The sequence below is a fragment of the Equus przewalskii genome, chromosome 12 (genome assembly GCF_037783145.1).
Source record: "Equus przewalskii isolate Varuska chromosome 12, EquPr2, whole genome shotgun sequence".
Lineage (NCBI taxonomy): Eukaryota > Metazoa > Chordata > Mammalia > Perissodactyla > Equidae > Equus > Equus przewalskii.
The window spans coordinates 21,131,494-21,153,773 of record NC_091842.1 but is presented as its reverse complement, the minus strand read 5'-3'; the positions used below and the strand labels follow the sequence as shown (position 1 = coordinate 21,153,773).

The 22,280-nt window shown below is 47.2% G+C and overlaps 1 protein-coding gene across 24 annotated transcripts in view; it reads left to right on the top strand.

The window, feature by feature from the left end:
- KATNIP (katanin interacting protein) overlaps nucleotides 1–22,280 on the top strand; it is a 202,606-nt gene that overhangs the window by 116,859 nt on the left and 63,467 nt on the right. For all 24 annotated transcript variants that reach the window (XR_011524430.1, XR_011524429.1, XM_070566501.1 and 21 more), the window contains 5 exons: nucleotides 6,734–6,912; nucleotides 7,926–7,991; nucleotides 9,562–9,668; nucleotides 11,277–11,379; nucleotides 15,094–15,309. Coding sequence is in view for 22 of the 24 variants with exons in the window: in XM_070566501.1 (XP_070422602.1) it covers nucleotides 6,734–6,912; nucleotides 7,926–7,991; nucleotides 9,562–9,668; nucleotides 11,277–11,379; nucleotides 15,094–15,309 (671 nt within the window). In the remaining 2 variants the exon portion in view is untranslated. The remainder of the gene's footprint in view (nucleotides 1–6,733; nucleotides 6,913–7,925; nucleotides 7,992–9,561; nucleotides 9,669–11,276; nucleotides 11,380–15,093; nucleotides 15,310–22,280) is intronic.

The window sequence follows — 22,280 nt, the reverse complement described above, 5'->3', positions numbered from 1 at the left end:
CCTTCCTTGAAAATCGTGTGCCTTCCTGGGCTGAAGAAGAGACAGCAGCAGAAAGATGAGTGTTAAGAATTAGAGACACCTGCAGCTGCCCATCCAGAGACCCAAAGAGAAGCTTTAGAGATGAGAAGAACACAGGCCTTGACAAGCCATGTGTATCCACTATTTATGGCTGCCTAACAATCTGCCCAAAAATGTAGTGGCTTAAAACAACATCCCTCTTATTATTGCTCAGGAGTCTGTGGGTAGGCTGGGCCAATCTGAAGTGATCTAGTGGGCTGGATGGTCTCAGACCGCTTCACTTACGTGTCTGGCAGGCCAGTTGGCCCTAGGACCTCAGCTGGGACAACATGTCTCTGTTCCATGTGGTCTTGTTATCCAGCATGTGGTGGTCTCGGGGCAGCAAGAGAAGACACGCCCTGATGTGTAAGTGCTTCTTTAAGACTCTGCTTGGTCGTAATTGCCAACGACCTGCCAGTCAAAGAAAGTCACCAGGCCAAGCCCAGCTGGAGAAATGGATAACTCCTCTTGATGGGAGGCGATGCTTGTGGCACAGCTTGTGGGGGAAGGATGGCAGGGGAATTTGTGGCCCTTTGTTGTGGTCTCTTACACCGTGGGAAGCCTGTGGCTGTGAGGCTGAGCCATCTTGAGGTGCGTGGAGGTGCTGGAGGACTCAGCTATAGACCGTTGTCCCAGCTGGCTGTTAGAGGCGTGCATGGGTGTCTCAAGACAAAACAGGGCTAAGTCAGCTGTTTCCCTGGACCTTTGGCCACACAGCATCGTGGAGTTTCTGGGCTGGGTGACAGCCGGGGCGGGGGTGCACTGTGGAAACTAGAGGGCTTGTGCCCTGTCTAAAGCGGGTGCTGCTACCCAGCTCCAGCCTGTGATTGCCTCATGGGAATGCTGGTCAAGGGTCGCCAGATCGTATGATTTTTCAAGAGACGCCAGGAATCCCAATTTTCAGGTGGATTTCCTCTTTTTTAAGCTTGGTTCTATTTCCAATTTAAAAAAAATTCAAAGGCATACAGTACAATCTGCAAGCTGGTTTTGGCCTATGGGCTGCTGTTTATGATCTCTATCCTTGTCATTCTCAGGTTTCATATTTGCCATTTCAGTGGATTCCCAGGAAACCTCAAAGGCCCCTTGCATGTGGTAAGGGGTAACTTTGCTGAGACTCTCAATTTGAGCTTTTCAAGTCACAGCTGGTGGGTGAGAGCAAGTCACCTGGCTGGTGAGCTGACCAGCAGCCGCACGTCCTCATGTCTTCTCTGTGACACGTGTTGCATTCGTGGTAAATCACTAGAGTTGATACGCTCTTTGTTTCTCTGTAAGAGAGATAAAAGCCAAGTTCTAATGAAGTGAAGAGAAAGTAAAGTAAACAGAAGAGGGATTATTTTCAACCAGAAAAGAGCAGTTTGGGATAAATTCAAGTGTGCAATTTGGCTTTTGCTGGTGGCACAAATTTATTGCATGAATAAATCCACTATTCTCTAGATCAATGATGAGAATAAATCCCCCCTCAATCTGGCGTTCAGGCCAGTGCAAAAGCGGCCCACCCCAGTGAACAATGAGCACGTCAGAGAGAGTGAAAAGGGGGGCACCTCGTTTGCTGTGAAGAAACGCACAGTAAACACGGGCCAGCCAGCAGAATGTGATTCCGGGGGGCCTGGGCACCACGGACAGACGTTTCTGGGCAAGCTCTGGCAGTGGAGCTGCGGAGTTGACCTTCAGATGAAGAAAGGGTGACTTATTTGTTTTTATTATTATTATTTTTTTTGGTGAGGAAGATTGTCCCTGAGCTAACATCTGTGCCAATCTTCCTCTATTCTGTATGTGGAACACCGCCACAGCATGGCCAGAGGAGTGGTATGGAGGTCTGTGCCTGGGATCCGAACCCACGAACTCCAGGCCACTGAAGCAGAGCCCGAGAACTTAACCAGTGCGCCGCCAGGCCAGCCCCAAGGGTGATTTAATTTTTGAAAACATCTGGGGCCAGCACAGTGGCGTGGCAGGTAAGTGCACACGTTCTGCTTTGGTGGCCCGCAGTTCGCCAGTTTGGATCCCGGGTGCTGACATGGCACCACTTGGCACGCCATGCTGTGGTAGGCATCCCACATATAAGGTAGAGGAAGACGGGCATGGATGTTAGCTCAGGGCCAGTCTTCTTCAGCAAAAAGAGGAGGATTGGCAGCAGATGTTAGCTCAGGGCTAATCTTCCTCAAAAAAAAAAAATCTTCTTAGCATAATATGACTCAAAGGGCAGAGGCAGCACCTGGTGACCATGTTGCTGGTGGAGCATTCCCTCCCAATGAAAGATGCTTGGGGCAGAAGGGTTTGTGCAGACAAAACTGGACCCCGCTGGAGGAAAATGCCTTCCTCGATATCTTTTTCCAAGAAGAGGCAAGCATAGGGTTGCAGTGGCCCAGGACAGATAATTATCTCAGGCACTCTGTTCCCCCCAACCCAGAGCACTGAGGCACGAGCAGATGGGCCTCTTGCCCACGGATTGGCAGTAAAAAGGCAGGGGTCATCATACAGCTCTTTTTTAGCCTGACTTTAATAAATGCTCTATGCAGGAAATGGAGAAGGAGCTCATGAATTTCAGGTTGGGCTTGTCCTATGCTGCCCAAGCCTTCCACCAACACTGGGGTTTACACCCTCAATGTCAGTGCTGGTGCGTTTGTTTAGTTTCATGCACCATCTTAGTCCCTTATTTGTAGAATCATCTCTAGAATCTGAAGGGGGCTTGAATTTTTCAGCTCTGCTTTATGGCAGGTGATGGAGGAAACAGTACCCTTTAGTGATACTCACAAATACTGAGATTGACAAGGTTTGGGGTTGAAATCACCTTCCATCCATTCATTTGACAAAAACCATAATGCCAGATACCAGGCATATAATTGTAAAAGAGTTAGGCCTGGCCTCCTGAAGGAGCACAAGGCCTCTAGGCTTTACGTGGCCTCTGGTCCCCACGAGAACTGAATCTGAGACCTCTTTACCCTTGCTACCCACCACGCTTCCTCTCGCTCCCCTATTCCAGCCTCCCTTGCTGATATCAGTGTGCCAAGCCCGCCCACCTGCTGTACCCTTGGCCTGGAACAGCCTCCCATACGGGTATTCTCAAGGCTCACTGCCTTCAGGTCTCCACTCAGGTGTCACCTTCCCTGACCGTGTCTCAGATAGTGTCTTTCCCCTCCCACCATCTCTAGCCTTTACCCTGCCTTGTTTTTCTTCCTGGCATTCATCACCACCTGCCCGTATGTCCCATGTCTACCCGCCTGATCCGTGTCTGTCTCTGCCCTATGACTGTGGTGTCTGTAGGACGAGAGGGTGCCTGTTCAACCCATCCCTGCACCTCCTCACCCAGAGCAGCATCCCATTCCACCGTGTGGGGAGGTCGAGAGCCCGTGTTGCTAATGCTTCAGTTCCCTTGGGGTGAGCGTGTGTTTGCACATCAGGATTTTTCAGTTGCAGCTCCAGTGTGGCTCAAGACCATGTCCTTAGCTTCTTTTTGCTCCTTTTTTCTGTCCTCTCAGCTGCTTCATGGACCTGATCCCTTTTTGCTCCAAGTGAGGAAGATCCCAGGGTGGCCCTCACCACCCTTTGCCCACGGCATTTCTAGAACAATGAGGGCCCCACCCCCACAGCTTGTTAAACAGGCTCCTTCCACCTCTCACCTTCCCTGCCTGGTGTTTGCTTTACCTTCTCCTCCCTCCAGCTGCAGAGCGAGCTGAGTGCCTGCTAAAAAGGGCAAAGAAGGAAGGCTAAAGCAGCCTTGACGGGTGAGCAGGATTCCCGGGTCACATTGCCAGCAGCTCCTGCTTTTTCTGTCCCAGATGCAGCTCTGGGGCTATGACAAGAACTCATCAGAGTCAGAAAATGACCGACTGCTGTTTGTCATCCAGGCCAGCCATCCATGGGCACACGAGGGTTCCTTTGGGTGCCCTTGACCCTCCTGGGGTCAAGCTTGGACTTGCCGTGGCCTGTATTAGACCAGCCCTTGGGTTCTGTTGGCCTTCAGGTTTCTGAAAATCTGGAATACATCATGAACAAATAAAACTCAGGGAATTTCACATAAATTTCAGATTCTAGCTGTTCTTGAAAAAAGAAATTGGCAATACTAGTAGCACAGCCCTGTATGGCAGGCCTTGGCTGGAGCTAGGCAGTGGCTCAAACCCCCCACGTTCAGTCCTACTCACCTCTGAGGCACTCTGTGCCGGCCCCTGGGTGTTTGCAGTCACAGCCCCTCTCCTGGGTGCCTGGTAGAAATTGGTGTCCCCTCATTTCAGCTTAGCTTTTCCATAGAAACCCATAGTTCCCAACAACCCAGTGCCCAGCTGCACTGGAAGCCAGCCCATAGAGCTGCTGTGTGTTTCCTACCCTCTCCTGCCAATACCATTCTTGATGTTGCTACTTGAACTCTCATTCACACGCAGCAGTTCTAACAGAACATGCAGGAGGATCAGGTGTTCCAACAGGAATCTCTAATAATCAGCAGTGATGGTTTACTGAAGTCGTGAGGATGGAAGGATGCTGTTTGTCAACAATCCTTGCACTAGGCCAGATGTATATATAAGCCCCGAGAGGTCACACCTGTACATTCCCAGCTAGTTCATTATAGGCCGACATTAAAGTCAGTCTTTGATATTATTGTGAAATGATGCAATCCAGTTGCCTATGTTGAATTCACATCTCCAGCCCAGACCTCTCTCCTAAACTACAGTCTTGTGTATATGTACCAACTTGACAGCGCCACTCTGATGCCAAAATCACATCTTGGACCCAACCTGTCCAAACCTGAGCCCCTGCTCTTTGCTTCCAAACGTGCTCCCCCCACAGCCCTCCCCAGCTCAACTGAAAGCGACTCCATCGTCCACTTCCTGGGGCCAAAACCTTGGAGTCATCCTTAGCTCCTGTCTTTCTCTCCCAGCTGCATCTACTCTGTCAGGAAGTCCTGTTGGCTCTGTCTTCAGTGCGAGTGCAGAAGCTGACGCAGTCTGTATCCTCCTCCGCTGCTGCCGCGCCTCTCACCTGGGCACTGCAGTAGCCCCCTCTCTCTCTTCTTTCACCCTCACCTCCCTTCAGTCTGTTCTCCACTCTGCACCTCAGTCAGATCAAGTCATCCCCTGCTCTGAATCCTTCAGTGGCTCCCCATTTCACTCAGAATAATGGCCTTACAGTGTCCTCCAAGGCCCTGCATCACCCACCCCCTCTCAGCTCTTCTCAACCTGTTCCCCCTGCTCCCTCTGCCCCGGCCCCAGGCACCTGGCTGCTCCAGGACACACCCCAGGCCTCTCACTTTGCACTGGTGCCTGGACCGTGCTTCCCTGGTGCTCCGTGAGGCCTACCCTGCCAGCCACACTCCCCATCTCCCCTACCCTGCTCTGCTTTTCTTGTTTGTCCATATCATTTTCTGCCACCACCCTCTACTATTTGTTATTTCTCACTATTTTCTGTCTCCAGTGTGGGGGTCTTGATCTGTCTGGTCACTGTGGTGTCTCTACTGCCAAGAACAGAGCCTGGCAGGGTGGCACTCAATAAATATTTGCCGAGGGGATGAAATTAGGTCAGTAAAAAGCCTCTTTAAACATCCCTGTACAAACATTTTGAGCAGTTCTATTTTTAAATGGAGATTTTTTTTTAACATAGAAAGAATCCAAACATAAGTAATTGAGAGGAACTTGTAATGGCCCCCTTGTGTCCATTACCTGGCCTTGGCAATGGCCACTCGATGGCCAACTTCATTTCATCTACACCCCTGCTCACTCCCCAGGTGATTATGAAGCAAATTCAAGTCCTCATATCATTTTATCTGTAGATATTTTCATATACTTTTCTTTTTACAGCTGCATAGTACTCCACTGGGGGGATATACCATAATTTATTTTATTCAACCAGTCTTACTGAGTGCTTTTGCATATCACTTTCTACTTTATAAAACAAATTTCCCACCTATTGGAACTTCCAGAATCGACTGCAGCTTTGCAATACTTTTTTCTTAAATTGAGGAGTAATTTCTTTGTAATTCTTGTTAACCATGCAAAAACAAAACAAAGCAAAAATATTCCAAAACACCCATCCTTCTCCATGATATTTATATTATTCTTATAGGTACTTTGTTAGAGGGTAAATTTTCTAATAACTTTTTATTTCGATACAATTTCACACTTAAAGGAAAGTTGCAAAGATAGTATAGATGATACTCCCGTTTACCCTTCACCCAGGGTCACCAGCTGTTAACATTTTGCCCAAGTTGCTTTATATTTGCTCTGTATGTGTATGTGTGTTTTTCAGTCATTTGAGATTAAGTTGCAGACATCACTCTCCTTTACCCCTGACCACTGCAGTGTGTCTCTCCTAAGAACAAAGGCGTTCATTTGACATTACCACAGTGCACTTATGTTAGGAAATTCATGATATTTAGTGTTAACACAATACTGTTCTCTAAGCCACAGACTATGGATTTCTCCACTTGCTACAATGCTGTTCTTCACAGCGATGCTTTCCCACCCGGGATCCAGTCCCGGGATCACCGCTGTGTTCGCTTGCCAAGCCTGTCCAATCTCCTTTAGTCTGGAAGAGCTCTCCAGGGTTTCTTTGTCCTTCATGACCTTGACATTTTGGGAGAGTCCAGGCCAGTTGCTTTACGGACTGTTCCACAGTTTGGGTCTAACATATTCTGAGCTGCACTCCGAGAATGTGATCTGAAGGAGCACCCCCTGTTTTCTGCCCCCAGGATCCGGAAGCCGACAAGAGAGACCCCTGTCAGCCACCCGAAAACCCGTGCACGAGGCTGAGGACCGAGAGGAAGATGCCTCAGCCGTGCTCCGAGCCATCCAGGTGGAGAATGAAGCCCTGCAGAGGGCAATCCTCAGCAGAAAGGCCGAGCCCCCTGCCAGCCCACCGCCAGTGCAGGTGCGTTCATGGGTGGGGGAAGGACCCAGGAGGACTCAGGCTTCACGGGGACCGGGCAGTGTCTGAGCAGCGCTTGCAAGGAGCACATGGTGAGGAGGGAGACTTGCAGGCATTCCCGACCTCAGGCCGATCTGCACGTCCACTGCTCGATGCACAGTTGCTCGCCAACCTGCCACAGGTCCTGTTTCCTCCGCCTTCTTTCTGGTTTTCTGTTTACTTTAGAACGCCTAAGTTGGAGGTTAATATGCCCCCCAATTCTTGCCGATTTCTCTGCAAACCTTGGATGCCTTAGGTCAGGGTTGCAAACTGGTGGGTCATAGAAAGCATGGAGTAAACAACAAGCTCTGGCTTCTCCGGAAAGATCTCATTCCCCAAAACATGAGCCCTTCGATCCTTCACAGTCCTCACCACTCCCTATTGTCCTGCCTCTGGCCCACTTCACCTATCCGGGGAACCTCCCTGGCCCGACAGGTGTTTGAGTTCACGCCACTGCCTTTGGCTTTGAGCAACAAGTAGGAAGATAAGTGGTGGGGTGTAGCAGGAGCCCTTGGGGGGCCAGAGGACTTGGACATCCCTCAGTGTACATGTCCTTTCTCAGAAGCATGCTCTCTGACTCACCTGTTGAAACCTTTCATCTTAGCTTGTTGCACTTGATGCCACAGTAACCCTGAAACAGGCAGGGCTGGTTTCATCACCCCGTTTTGTCAACATGGCTGATGGCACCAGAGAAGCCCTCAGGTCATGTCTCTGGCAGTGGCCAAGGTCAGCCTGCCTGCAAGCTCAGGCCCCATCCGCATCGCTAGTTGCTCCCCAGCCTTGATTGCGGGGCTGCTCTTTGGGGCATTTGTCAAGCAGCACCTGTTCTGTTTGCCTGGAGCTCAGTCCTTTGCCCCTGACATTTGTGTCTATAGATCTCGAGACGGTCCCTGCGCTTCTCTGCTCTTGTCTGTCATGAAGAGTCTGCAGCAGATGGCTTTGTTCTGACCTCAGATCATGTGATTACCTCATTTCAGGACACGGAGGCACCACCAGCAAAATCATGGACCAGTCTGCTGAAGGAGAAGGAGGAGACCCCTGAGGTCAGTGGAGGCCTGAGAGGAACAACAAAGTCCCGTGCCCACAGTGCCCAGCGGCACCCAGAGGACTGTCCTCACCCGGTCCCAGCAGGTCCTCGCTGTGCTCCCCCAGCACAGGGTTGTTCTGCTCATTTTCCAGATGGGGAGACTCGGGCTGAGTGACTTGTTCAGGTTATAAATGGAAGCCAGAGCTCACTCAGGCCTGCTGACTCCAATTCCTGGTTATGTTTCTATTTCCTGACAAAACAGCACAAACACAGGTCTTAGTATTCTGAGTAAATAAATGGTATCTACATTTACCCAGGTCAATTAGGCCTATCTCAGCAAAGAGGGCTCAGCAAATATGGACCTGAATTAATAAAACACCCAGGAATGTCTTTGTTAGACTGTGCGTAGGTCTAATTCGTGTGCTCATAATACAGAGGTGGCTAAGTCAGATGAGATTAGCTCCTGGCATCACGGAGCTTGCAGACAACAAGCAAATAAAGCCATGAATAAACAAGATGACTTCAGAGAGAGATAACAATAAAAGCTGCTAATGGGCAAGACAGTGATGAGGTATGGGATGGTGGCTACCTTCAACAGGTGGTCCAAGAGGCCCCTCAGAGGGCATCCCATTTGAGCTGAGACCTGCCTGTTAAGTAGGAGCCAGCCAGTAATAGGGAACAGCATTCCATGTGGAAGAACTGAGGAATGAGCCTGGCTTCATCCAGGCACAGAAAGAAACCTGACTCCTGATGGGGAAGAGATAAGGGAAAGGGGAGGGGAGGACGGTGGGGAAGGACGAGGAGGTGGGGAGAGGAAAGAGTGCCCATGAGATAGAGTGGTGGGCAGGACAGCATCCCAGAACACTGTACTGGTTTTCTTTTTGTATCCCTCCTACTTGTTCTGTTATTTCTTAGTCATTTTAAACTGTTGCCAGCCCATATTTCTGACAGGGCTGCAGTCCTGCCCACCCCATGGTCTGGGATTTCTGGATGACCTGACCCCTGACCCACAGAGCTTCTGATGACTGAAATCAATTGCAGATAGAGAGCAGAGCACATTTCTAGTTTAGCTGATAAACGAAAAACAAGGGGAAAAGGTTTGGAGGATTAAAAGTGAAAAGCCCTAATGGTGTTACTAGAATTCTCCATGGAGTCCACTTACTTTGTAGCATACAGAACAGGGGTTCAGCTGAGATGCAGAGAGGTGGTCTGCAGCCGTACCACCTGAAATGCGTCTGAGCTCATCTCATCTCAGAAGTTAAGCAGGGTCGGGCCTGGGTAGTGCTTGGATGGGAGATGGGGAAAGGTTTTGATGAGAGAAATTTTTCAATGGCTCATTGAAGCAGATTGTTTCCTGGGAGCTTCCAGATCATAAAAAACAGATTTCTGTCTTTTTGCAAAGATCGAATGAGGAGATTCTAGATCTAATCAGCCCTAGGGAGACACTGTCACTTTCATCCCTGTTCCCTGCTTCCTGCAACAGGACTGATAGCCTGTGAAGTGTGTCCCTTTGACCGTGGCTCTGCTGTGGCTTGGGCCAGGCATGTCACCTCAGACATCTGTTTAATAAGCTTTTCCATCCTCAGCTGCTTCCCATTACCGTGGCAACCAGCACGCAGGAGCCGTCCAGGGCAGCAGGGGGAGCCAGAGCCGTCAGTGAAGCCATGGACAGAATCTGCCTTTTGGGAAGCAGGTACTTAGCAAGAGGGCTCAGAACAAAAACAGGAAACCCATAGCAATGCAGCCATGAGGATCTTATTAACTGAGGGTTTTCTTTGCTTTTCCTTTGTTATTCCAGACCATTTAAAACTGCTCCCTTAGATTGTACCTTCCCCTCCCCCCAGCCCTAAAGCACAAAGTGGACTTGATTTCTTTCAGGCAAACACTCCTTTGCTTGTTCAGTTTGGTCCAAGATGTGTAAAACAGCAGCCTCCTCAAGGTTTCCACCGAAGTTCCCCACACAGCACACGATGGTGAACTTGTTCCCAGCTGGCCTCACGGGTGGGGAGGCGGGGGGCTTGTGGGGGGGCCCAAGCAGTGTCCTTTGAACCTTCTTTTCTCTATTAAAAGTTTGTTCAAATGCAGCATTCTATTCCATTAACATGCAGCATCTGTTATTAGAACTGTCAAGTTTTATTATCAAAATAAAGGCTTTTCTCTAGTCTTCAGGCAAAATTGATCTTCAGAAAGATGTGCCAGGTCAAGCCTATAGTTTGAAGCATGCCCTGGCACACAGCCATACTCCCTGGGCTGCCATGGGGAGCTGCATGTATTATGGACCGTGTAAAGTACTCATGCCTGGCTGAGGAGCAAGAGGGGGCTCAAATCCAGCCCACGTGCTGGTCATTAAGCTGAGGTCCTGGCCTGGGATCTCGCCAGCCCAGAAAGGGGATGGGGTCTTCTTCTCTGCACGAAGGAGGAATTTCCTAGCCAAGCTCTACACTGTCTAGGTCTGTGTCCACCCAGACGGAGCTTCCTTTTTATACTTTGTAGAAAAACTCCGAATATGCTGACGGCAGTGCAAGCCATTCCTCCATGAGTCTGCAGCCCCCAGATTGGAAACCATGGCTCTGTACCATCGTGGCCATAAATAAGAACTCACGGTTTCCTCTGCGTGCAAAAGGGCTGGGCCGTGAGGATATTTCACATCTGATAGAGTTTTAGTTATAGGCAGCACACACATCCCCAAATGCTTCTTTCTTCATTGTCAAGGTCCTTTGTGCTTCAGGGTCTTGGGGTACTCGCCTTAAACGCACAGGTGAGGTGCATTTGCAAATGACACTCTGCTGGGTTTGGAACGCCTGTGTCCTCAGAAACGAGACGCAGAGCAGGTCTCTAGACCAAGAGTCAACAATTTTTTTCAGTAAGGGGCCAGATAGTGAATACTTTAGATTTTGCGTTTTCTGTTGGCTTGTTTATTTTAAAACTCTTTGAAAATACGTAGAAACCATTCTTAGCTCGCAGGCCGTGCAGAAACAGACGCTGAGCTGCGTTTGAGCTGCAGGCTGTGCTTTGCAGATGCCTGCTCTAGCCTCTTAGAAGTTATCAGTCAGCTTTCGGAGGCCAGCTGGCCATCTTGCCCCAAGAACTTCCTTTCACTTACCTCTGCTTTCATCACTAATTGTAGAGATATTTCTAAAAGGAGAAAAACAGCCTGGGTGTGCCTTTGAACTGCATACTTTTTCTTACATTGTTACTTCTCTCTGAAATAGAAAAATAATTGTGCTACCATCAAGGGGGATGGTCTCTTTTGAGGATCATTTGTTACTGCCTGTTTACTAAAATCTGAATCACGTTTCAGACAACAGCAGAAGCTTCTGAAAGGCCTCCAGGCCGTCGAAAGTGACTCTGCCCATCTCGGCCAGGTTGTTTCACCAACTGAGAAGCCAGTGCTGGACCCTGAGGTAAGAACCTCGACTTATGAGGATTTCCAGACGCGTTCAATGTCTCACCTGAAAGCTGAGGCTGCAAGGGCCCCCCGGTACAATCATTTCTATTCAGTGGGGATTGCTCTGACAGTGGTAAACTTAGCATCTTTCTGCCTGAGTCTCTAGCTCCCTCCTCCCCAGCACATAGACATACATGCATGCGATGGAGCAAGAAGTTTCAGCAGGGAGAAGCCCGTCTACACAAGAGAAAACATAAATAGCATGTAAGCCCGTAGGGAGATGTCCAACATCACTGATAATCAAGAAATGCAAATTAGAGCAACCTTACTGTCCATTTGATATCTGAGTTAACAAATTATTTTTTCATGATAACTTGGCAAGGTTTTTGCAAGGTTTCAGTAAAACTGGCAGTCTTACCCTGCTGGCAGCAATATAAATGGGTGGAACGCTCTTGAAAAGCAGAAAGGCCAGACTTAGGAGGAACTTTAAAAATACTTATATCTTCCAGCCCAACACTCCCACTTCCTTACCCTAAGGGAATCACTCAACAGAAATAAAAAGCTATAAGCACAAAGATATCTGTTGTAGAACTGTTGGGAGAAGAGAAAAATGAGAAAAAAAGGAACAACCAGAAATAACATGAATGTCTCATAACAATAGAGTTAATCAGGACAGTGTGCTGTATCAGTGGTATAAGAGGATGGAAAGGATAGTTGTGGAGATTATGCAGATGGACAATGTTAGGGATATAAAGTTGACTGTGAAAGGTGGTGGTCTTCCTAGAGTCCAGTATGATTGCAGCAACTGTGTGAGCATGCTGATGGAGCCAGGGCAGAGAATACAAAAGGAAGAGGGGGCACCAAGGGGCTAGGATGCCAGGTGGTTCTTTTTTCTTTTGTGTCAAAAGGTATGTGGCCAGGATATCCTTCTCAGCCCTTCCTTTACCCAAGTGTGGTGTTTTGATTGGCCAATGAGGGCTTAACATGAAGTCCTCCCAAAGCCGCATGTGAAACTCACAGGACAGCAGAAGGAGCCCTGGCCAGGTTAGACTAGAGTTCTGGCTTTGAGTCTGGAGCCATCATCTAGAGGTCCTGTGACCTCAGACAAGCCTGTCCAGCTGTCTGGTCCTGGGAGTATGTGGCTGTCAAACTGGGTGAATAATCCACAGCCCCCGGCCCATTGTGAGGCTGGAACGGGAAAGGCCTGTGAGGGTGGGCAGCTCAGTGCCTGGCACGCGGCAAGGAGGAACCAGTAAATATCAGTTGAAAGTCAGCCATCTAGAAAAATCTAGAAAAGTCACAGCTTTGTTCCACCCTGCATGGAATAGTTGCTTTCTTAGCTGTGAAGATCCTAAGTGTGGTGAAACTTCAGCCAATTAAAAAGAGCCTGAGTTGATCAAGTCTTTTTATATTATAGGAGACAGAAAACCCAGGGGAAACTGACTTACATAACAAAGAGAAGAAAAATGACAGATTCTTGTAATAAATGCCACACTTGGGACCAAGTGGGGCTTGATCCAGCAGCTCACAGTTTCTGCACAGTGTGAGCTCCATCCTTCCCTCAGTGTGCGGGCCCAGCTCTGCTCTTTCCTTGTGATCCCTCAGTAGCTGGATTGGTTCCCACCTCTCGCCCTCATCTCCTCAGACCCCACAGTCAGGAGAGAAGAGCGGTTCCTACACACACAGATCTGAGATGGGGTCATGTGCCCAACACCTTGCTGCTCCCTCCCTGTGGCCCAGGGCACAGGGTGCACTGGTTCCTTGGACCAGTCAGGCTCCTCCGTGGGATGGGAAAGGATCCATCCCCCCATACCTCATGGCTGAGAAAAGAGAAGGGTGACTTCCCCAAATGAAAATGAGGTGGTCTCAGTGAAAGAGGGACAGGGACCAGGAGCTGCCCACCCGGCGTGTGCCTCAGACCTTTGTGAAGGATCCTGGATTAAGCAATTCAGAAGCAGGAGTAGCCATCAAGGTACAGCACTGACAAGCTGTGACGCTTCCTTGTTAACAGACTTCAGCTTCTTGATTTGGAAAGGCCCCTGCAGGAATTTGCACGTTTTAGATTGCACTGGGTGTGAGAACCAGCAGCCCCTCTGCAAGGCAGCTCGCTCCCATCTGGCCCTCCTCCCTACTGCTGACAGCCAAGGTGAACAGTGCCACTTCTTCACCCTCCCACCCGACTCCCTGGGCAGTGGAACGCTCCTCGCAAGCCCAAGCTCATTAACCTCCCAGTCCCCTAGCGTGAGCCAGGCCAGTTTAGGTTTGTCACCATCCTGCCAGCCTGGGACTCAGGCCCAGGGCAGCTGAGGGCCTGGCCACGGCCTGATACGGCAGAGGAGGAGGAAGCTGTGGGGTCTGTGGGCAAAGCTAATAAAAACAGGCCCTGGGTTCCTTCTGGGAGCTATAAACTGACCTCCCTCCCTCCCCATCCCCATCCTCATTGCATGACAATCAAGGCTGGTCCAAACACATGCTGAGAGCTAGAGCACGTCTCGCTGGCTATTAATTAAAAAAATAAGTAGGGAACAGTTGCTGTTCATTTGCTCAGCTCCCTGCTCACAGAACCATTGCAGATTATGAGTGCTAATTAACAGAGGGCATGTGCACACAAGGAATGTGCCATTTTATGAGCGACTGATCCATGGCGACCAGCACTGCAATTGGGGCCTGAAGGGGCCTCAGGAAGCCATTCCACAGTGTGGCCATTTGTTGATGGCATTCACGCAGACTTGCAGACCAGACAGCCTACCCACGAAGGAGGCAGGCATTAAAATCAGTGAAGGAGAGAAATGGGAGGAAATGGACACGTACAGAGTGCACACAAGGCCAGGACTTGGGACAGGCTCTTCTCCAACGTGGATATCTCGCTTCATCTCTGTGACAGGATTGTCAGATAGATGGTGTCATCTCATATTCCCCAAGTAGGCTGAGGGATGTCCAGTGACTTATCGAAGGTCCCGTGTGACCTACTGTATTAGTTTGCTGGAGCTGCCATCATCATAAAATACCACAGGCTGGGTGTTGAACAACAGAGATTTATTTTGTCACCATCCTGGAGGCTGAAGTCCAAGATCAAGGTTTTGGCAGGTTTGGTTTCTCCTGGGGCCTCTCTCCTTGGCTTGCAGATGGCTGTCCTCTCGCTGTGTCCTCACACGGCCTTTTTTTTGTGCATGCGCAGCCCTGATGTCTCTCTAGGTATCCAAATGCCCTCTTCTTATAAGGACAGTGGTCAGATTGGATTAGGGACCACCCTAAGGGCCTCATTGTAACTTAATCTCCTCTTTAAAGACCATATCTCCAAATGCAGCCACATTCTGAGGTGCTGGCATTTGGGCTTCAGCATATGAATTTTGGGAGGACACAGTTCAACTCATAACACCTGCTTAATTCAGCAGGAGGTGTAACATGCCTATAGGACATGAACACTTGGTAGTGGGGGAGAAAAGTACATGTTCAGGCAGAGTCTGATGCCTTTTAAACATTTTTGTTATTTGCAAACTCTTGCAGAAAATGCTAAGTGCCAGGGCTCACAGCAACTGTGTTTTAAATACTTTATAAATATGAGCTCATTTAATCTTCGTAATAACCATATACAATGGGTGCTATTCTTATGCTCATTGTACAGATGGGGGAACTGAGGCGCTGAGCAGTTAAATAGCTTGTTTAGTGGTAGAGCTGAATTCAGCCTGTCATGTTTTAATCCTTTGGCATTATTTTTCTCTTCATTAAGGACAAATTGAGAATGAAAGTAGAAGAGATCAAAGATGCCATCTATGTGACCATGGAAATCCTGTCCAACTGGGGCAATGCGTCCTGGGTGGGTCTCACAGAAGTCGAGTTCTTTGACCTGAACCACACAAAGCTTTATGTGTCACCTCATGACGTGGATATCCGGAACACGGACGCACCTGGGGACCTGGGCCACCTGGTCAATAGGAACTTAGCTGTAAGTGGAGACGGCACTGGAGTGAGTCTTGACCTTGTATTTTGATGCATTTTCTCTTCCCACGATAAGTCCATGATAAGGGTGTGGGAGTAGGGAGGGAAAGAGTAATGTAATCATCCACAGTCATTCATTTGGGCAAAGTTGGGGGGAGCCTGAGGGAAAGGTGCAGATAGAGGCTTCACACTGTTGTCCCTCCACCCCTCCCTGAGCTGTCTCCCAGAACCCTGCTCTGTGAGTTTTTCTTTGTGAGGGGATAAGGAGGAGCAAATTCACCCCCTTTTATCCACCTTGCAGTTACCACATTCACCACCAAACATGGGACCTCAGGAGTCATTGAGGTCAGTGCCCTCGTTTTGTAGATGAAGCAACTAAGGTTTGGAGAAGGGCGTTGACTTGGCTAAGGTCACACAGCTGGAAGGTGGTGGGGGCCAAGTTCCCATCCTGCAGCCTGGCCTAGGGTCCATGCCCATACCCCCTCAGCGTCCTGCCTTCCTCGGGCATGGAGTATGCACCCAACAAACATGGAAAGTTTCCAGCAGTTAAAAAACATAAGCACTGGCATTTTCTTTTCCTGCCTCTGGTCAGTTGGACACAAGAGACTCTGAGCTAAACTGGGACAGACTGCCCAGCAACATCATCTTTACTCTGCTGGGCCTTTGGGCCTGGGAAACTGGGAACACAGGTGGCCTCTGGGTGAGCAAGAGATGGGGCAATAGGAAGACTTCCCCTCGGGTGCTCTTTTGCACCTTTTAAATTTCCTGCCATTACATGTATTATGTATTCCAAAGAACAAATTGTTAACTTCTTAAAAAGTATTGAAAATGAAAACCACATGTTTATTCCTGCCTTGTGCGTGGTGCTCGGTGCTTCATCCATATACTCATGTTCATCCCTAACAGTGCACAGGCTCGAGAAGCAGAAAAGCCTGGGTTCAAAGCTTACCACTGACAGGGGCCAGCCCACTGGCGTAGTGGTTTAAGTTTGTGCACTCCTCTCCAGCAGCCCAGAGTTCGCAGGTTCGGATCCTGGGTGCAGACCTAGCACCACTCATCAAGCTGTGCTGTGGTGGCATCCCACATACAAAACAGAGGAAGATTGGCACAGGTGTTAGCCCAGGGCCAATCTTCCTCACCAAAAAAAAGCTTACCACCAGAAAAAGCTTCACAACCAAGGGCAACTCACCTACCCTCTTCTTTTTTCCTCATCCATAAAATGGAGCTAATAATAGTCCTTACCTTGATAGGATGTTGTAAGGATCAAATGTAAACATAAAGAGCTTAGCACCACACCTGGCTCTTCCTAAGGCTCTGAAACGTCAGCTATTATTGTTTTCATTGTTATTATTATTAAAAGTATTAATACCACTAAGAAGTAGATATTATTCCCATTTAAAGAAGAGGAACAAGGAAGGGGGCCTTTGAAATCCCCTCTTCTAGAAACGCAGGTTCTGGTCTTGACTCTGTAGCCTTGGGCAGCTTACCTGTCTTCTCTGAGAGGCAGTTTTGCTGCCTCCTGTGAGATGGGAGTGGAGGGCGTGGATAATCCATGTGATTCTTATTTTGCCAGCAAAAGAAACTAAGTCTGGCTCACTTTAGCCAATTTTTTAAAGAAATTTCTTTCTTTTTTGCAAGTCTTATGAGTAGCTGGTGTATTCCTGTCACCCAGGCCAGAAAAGGACAGGCCCCGAGGTTGGGGCTCTAGGTAGCATCCTGGATGCGTGAGCACCGAAGATTTGGTCTTTTTTGGGGCAGTGAGGGGCAGGCAGTGTTTGCTGTTGATTGTTGCGTTTGTTAGTTTGTTATCCTCTCGCTCTGCTGGAGATGTCCGGTCCTGGGAGAGGAAGGCTGATGTTCCAACCTAGCTAGCGGGCCTGGGCACCTTGATGCCAGTCCCACCAAGATGCCCCAGTGGGACAGGGAGGGAATTCTCCCTGAAGAAATTCAGGGTTGTTGAAAGAAAGGCAGAATAGATGCTAGATAGCTGAGAAAGACCATGTGTCTGCAGGGTTGGACTGGGTGGTGTCTGAGCCCTTGTAAAGATCAGCAGCTCTGTGATCCTGAAAGAAATGGGTCCCATAGGTCACAGCCGCTTGGATGCTCTGGTCTTTCATTCAGTGCTCTGCTTCCTGCTTCGAATCTCTAGGCTCCCATGTGTGCTGCTGGGGCCTGGACCAGCCCTTGCCACCGCCCTCGCATCCCCGTTGTACACACAGCAGCAGCATTTGGGAAGCCTGCTGTATAGAAGAGAACATACCAGGGCAATTAAAAGCATCATTGGATTTGATGGGGATCAATTCTGATGATTACTCTCCCTTTCCGTCTGTTTAGCAGAGGCTGATGAGCTTTGCCATGTGGTAGCATGAGGACTTTGGGTTTTGGTGGGTTTGGGGTTTTTTATCTTTTGGCCCTGAGGCTGGGACTTAAGGCAGCTGTCTCACCCTGGGCTGCTGAATCTCTGGGCCTAGCTGGGGGTGGGCTGGATTCCCCCTGCTTCCTTGGCGTGGGGTCTCCCTGTTGGTTGTTCTGTGTGCCATGTCTGGCCCTCCCAGAACACACTGCCTCTCAGAACCGTCCAGTTTCACTGGGATTTATTCCAGACCCACGGTGTGCCGTCCAGGGCTCAGACATCCCCTCTGTAATCCTCACGTGGACCTTGGAATTACTCTCCACATTTAATAAACAAGAAAACCAAGTCTCAGGGAGGATAGGTGACTTGCCCCAGGCCGCACTCTGTGGAGTAGTGGGGCTCGCTGAAAGCTGCACAGAAGGTGCCTGAAAGTGGAGTCTGGGATCTGGCACCTTCTCTCCATTTCCACTGGTACCTCCCAAGTCTGATTAGCAGTCCCCTCTCACGGACACTATTAAATGGCCTCCTATCTCATTTCCTTCCTTCATTCTTGTCCCATCCACTCTGTTTCCACTCTGTATCCAAAGTGATCTTTTGCAAATATGTACCCCTCCCGGACTTAAAAACCCCTGCTATGATTTCCCATTATACTTGGAAATAAGATCAGATGCCTCACCATGGCCTGGGAGGCTGTCTGTGAAGAGGCTTCCGGCTCCCTCTCTACCCACTTCTTACATCCCCTGCCTCACACACAGGGCTCCAGCGGCCACAGGGCTGCCTTCTGCTCCTCTGACCTGCCAAGCTCATTCCTACCTCTGGCTTCTGCCCTTCCTGCCCACTCTGCCCAGAACTCCCTCCTCCAGGTTTTCATGTGGCTACCTCTTTCTCCTTATTCAGATTTCAGCCCAAATATCACTCTCTCAGCAAGACCTTCCCTGACTCTACAGACTGGGGGAGTCCTGTCCCCTCCCCACCCCAGTCTCTATCACGTCATCCTTTTTCATTTTCTTCAGACCACTTCTCACGATAAAAAATGATCTTGTTCACTTGTTTATTATCTGTCTCCCCATATTAATCTATAAGTTCTTGTCTCTCCTTTTCACAGTATGTCCCCAGCACATAAAAGTACACAATACATTTTTTTGAACTTTTTATTTGGAAATAAGTATAGCCTCACAGAAGTTGTGAAAAAATTCTGCAAAGAATAACAATTGAGAAAAGTCAGTGAAGCCAAAATTTGTTTTTTTGAAAGGATCAACAAAATTGACAAAATTTAGCTAGACTAAGTAAGAAAAAAAGGGGAAAATATTCAGATTACTGAAATCAAGAATCAAAGAGGGAACATTACTACCAACTTTCCAGAAATAAAAAGGATTACAGGGGAATATTATGAACAATTTTATGTCAACCAATTAGATAACTTAGATGGAGTGGACAAATTCTTAGAAAGACACAAGTTACCAAAACCAACTCAAGAAGAAACAGAAAATCTGAATAGACCTATAGCAAGTAAAGAGATTAAATTAGTAATCAAAGAAACTTCCCAGAAAGAAAAGCCCAGGAACAGATGGCCTCACTGGTGAATCCTACCAAACATTTGAAGAACTAACACCAATCCTTCCAAACTCTTCTAAAATGTAGAAGAGGAAACACTTCCCAACTCGTTCTGTAAGGCCAGTGATACCAAAACTAAAGACATCACAAGAAAAGAAAACTACAGACCAGTATCCCTGATGAATGTAGATGTAAGAATGCTCAACAAAACATTAGCGAATTGAATCTAACAGTTATAAAAAGGTTTATACATCAAGACCAGTGGAGATTATCTCAGGAATGCAAGGTTTGTTCAACATATGAAAACCAATCAATATAATATGACATCTTAATAGACACAGAAAAAGCATTTGACAAAATTCAAGATCCTTTCATGATAAAAACAATCGAAAAACCAAGAATAGAAGGAAGCATCCTCAACCTGATAAAGGGCATCTGTGAAAACCCAAAGCTGACATCATACTTAACAATAAAAGACTGAAAACTTCCCCCTGAGATCAGGAACACCACAAGGATGCCTGTCTGCCCCCCTTCTATTCAACACTGTCCTGGGGATTCTACCTAGGGCAGGTAAGCAAGAAGATGAAACGAGATATTGGAAAGGAATAAGTAGAACTATTTGCAGGTGATATGGTCTTATATATAGGAAATCCTAAGGAATCCACAAAAATTACGGGTAAAGTTAAAATCAAGTTCAGCAAGTTTACAGGACAAATTCCTTGTATTCCTATACACTAATTAGTTGTATTACTATACACTAACAATAAACTCCAAAAAGGAAATTAAATAGTTTCTCATATTTATATTTACATAAATTATATAGTATTTATAATAGCATCAAAAAGAATAAAATACTTAAGAATAAGTTCCACCAAAGAAGTGACAGTCTTGTACACTGAAGAGTACAAAGTATTGTTGACAGAAATTAAGGAGACCTAAATAAATGAGAAGATCTCTGTGTTCACGGATCGGAAGACTGAATACTGTTAATATGGCATTGCTCCCCAAATTATCTACAGATTCATTGCAGTCCTATCAAAATTCCAGCTGCCTTTTTTGTGAAAATGGCCAAGCTGATTCTAAAATGGATATGGAAGTTCAAGGGACCCAGAATAGCTAAAACATCGTTGGAAAAGAAGAACAAAGTTGGAAGACTCACACTTCCCCATTTCAAAGGTTACTACCAAGCTACGGTAATCGAGACAGTGTGGGACTGGCATAAGGATAGACATAGAGATCAATGGGATAGAATTGACAGTCCAGAAGTAGACCCATACATCTGTAGTCAATTGATCTTCAACAGGGATGCCAATACCATTCAATGGGGGTAAGGATCGTTTTTTCAACAATTGTTTCTGGGACAACTAGATTTCCACATGCAAAAGGATGAAGTTGGACTTGTACCTCATATCATATACAAAAGCTAACTCAAAGACGTTAAAACTTATATGGTTTGAATGCCATAAAATGCTTAGAAGAACACATAGGTGTAAATCTTTCTAGCCTTGAATTTTCCAAAGGAGTCATAGTTTTGACACCCAAAGCACAAGCAACAGAAGAAAAAATAGATGAATTACGCTTAAAGTTAAAAACATTTTTGCTTCAAAGGACATTATCAAGAAAGTGAAAAGACAGCCTACAAAATGGGAGAAAATATTTACAAATCATATATCTGATAAGGATCTAGTATCCAGAATATATAAAGAAAAGAACTCTTAAATTCAACAACCAAAAGACAACCAACCCAGTGAAAACAGGGCCACAGTACTTTGAATAGACATTTCTCCAGAGAAGATACACAAATGGTCAACAAGCAGATGAAAAGATGCTCAACATCATTAGTTATTAGGGAAATGCAAATCAAAACCACAAAGACATCACTTCACACCTACTAGGATGTTATAATTTTTTTAAAAAGAAAAGCAAATGGAAAATAAGTATTGGTGAGCATGTGGAAAAACTGGAACTCTCAGACCTTGCGGGCGGGAATGTGAAAGTAAAATGGTGTGGCAATTGTGGAGAATAGTGTGGCAGTTCCTCAAAAAGTTAAATGTAGGTTTACCACGTGACCCGGCCATTCCACTCCTACGTGTATACTCAGGAGAACGGAAAACATGTTCGCATAAAAACTTGTACAGGAATATTCACAGCAGTATCATTCATAATAGCCAAAAGGTAGAAACAACCCAAATGTCCATCAACTGATGAATGGGTAAAGAAAATGAGGTATATATATCCATACAATGGACTATTTATTCAGCCATAAAAAGAAACAAAGTACTGACACATGCTACAACGTGGGTGAACTTTGAAAACATTATGCTAAGTGAAAGAAGACAGACAGAGAAGGCCACATATTGTATGATTCCATTTATATGAAATGTCCAGAATAGGCAAATCCATAGAGTCAGAAAGTAGGTTAGTGGTTGCCAGGGGCTGGGGGAAGGCAGGAATGGGGAATGACTGCTAAAGGGTGCAGGGTTTCTTTTGGGGGTGATAAAAATATGCTGGAAAAAGATAATGGTGATGATTGCACAACCTTGTAAATATACTAAAAAACATGAATTGTGCACTAGAAAATGATGATTTTATATATGTGAATTGTATCTCACTTTAAAAAAATGTACAGGGCCGGCCCGGTGGCGCAGTGGTTAAGTGCACACATTCTGCTTCAGTGGCCTGGGGTTCGCCAGTTTGGATCCCGTGTGCAGACATGGCACCGCTTGGCAAGCCATGCTGTGTTAGGAGTCCCACATCTAAAGTAGAGGAAGATGGGCATGAATGTGAGCTCAGGGCCAGTCTTCTTTAGCAAAAAGAGGAGGATTGGCAGCAGATGTTAGCTCAGGGCTAATCTTCCTCAAAAAGAAAAATAAATTTAAAAACTTAAAAATAAATTAAAAAAAATTTTTTATTAAGGTTATGAAAGTTAACATCCTTGTGAAATTACAGTTGTACGTCATTATTAGTCATGTTGTAGGTACACCATTTCACCCCTAGTGCCCTCCCCCCACCCCCCTTTCCCCTCGCAACCACTGATCAGTTCTCTTTGTCCATATGTTAACTACCACCTA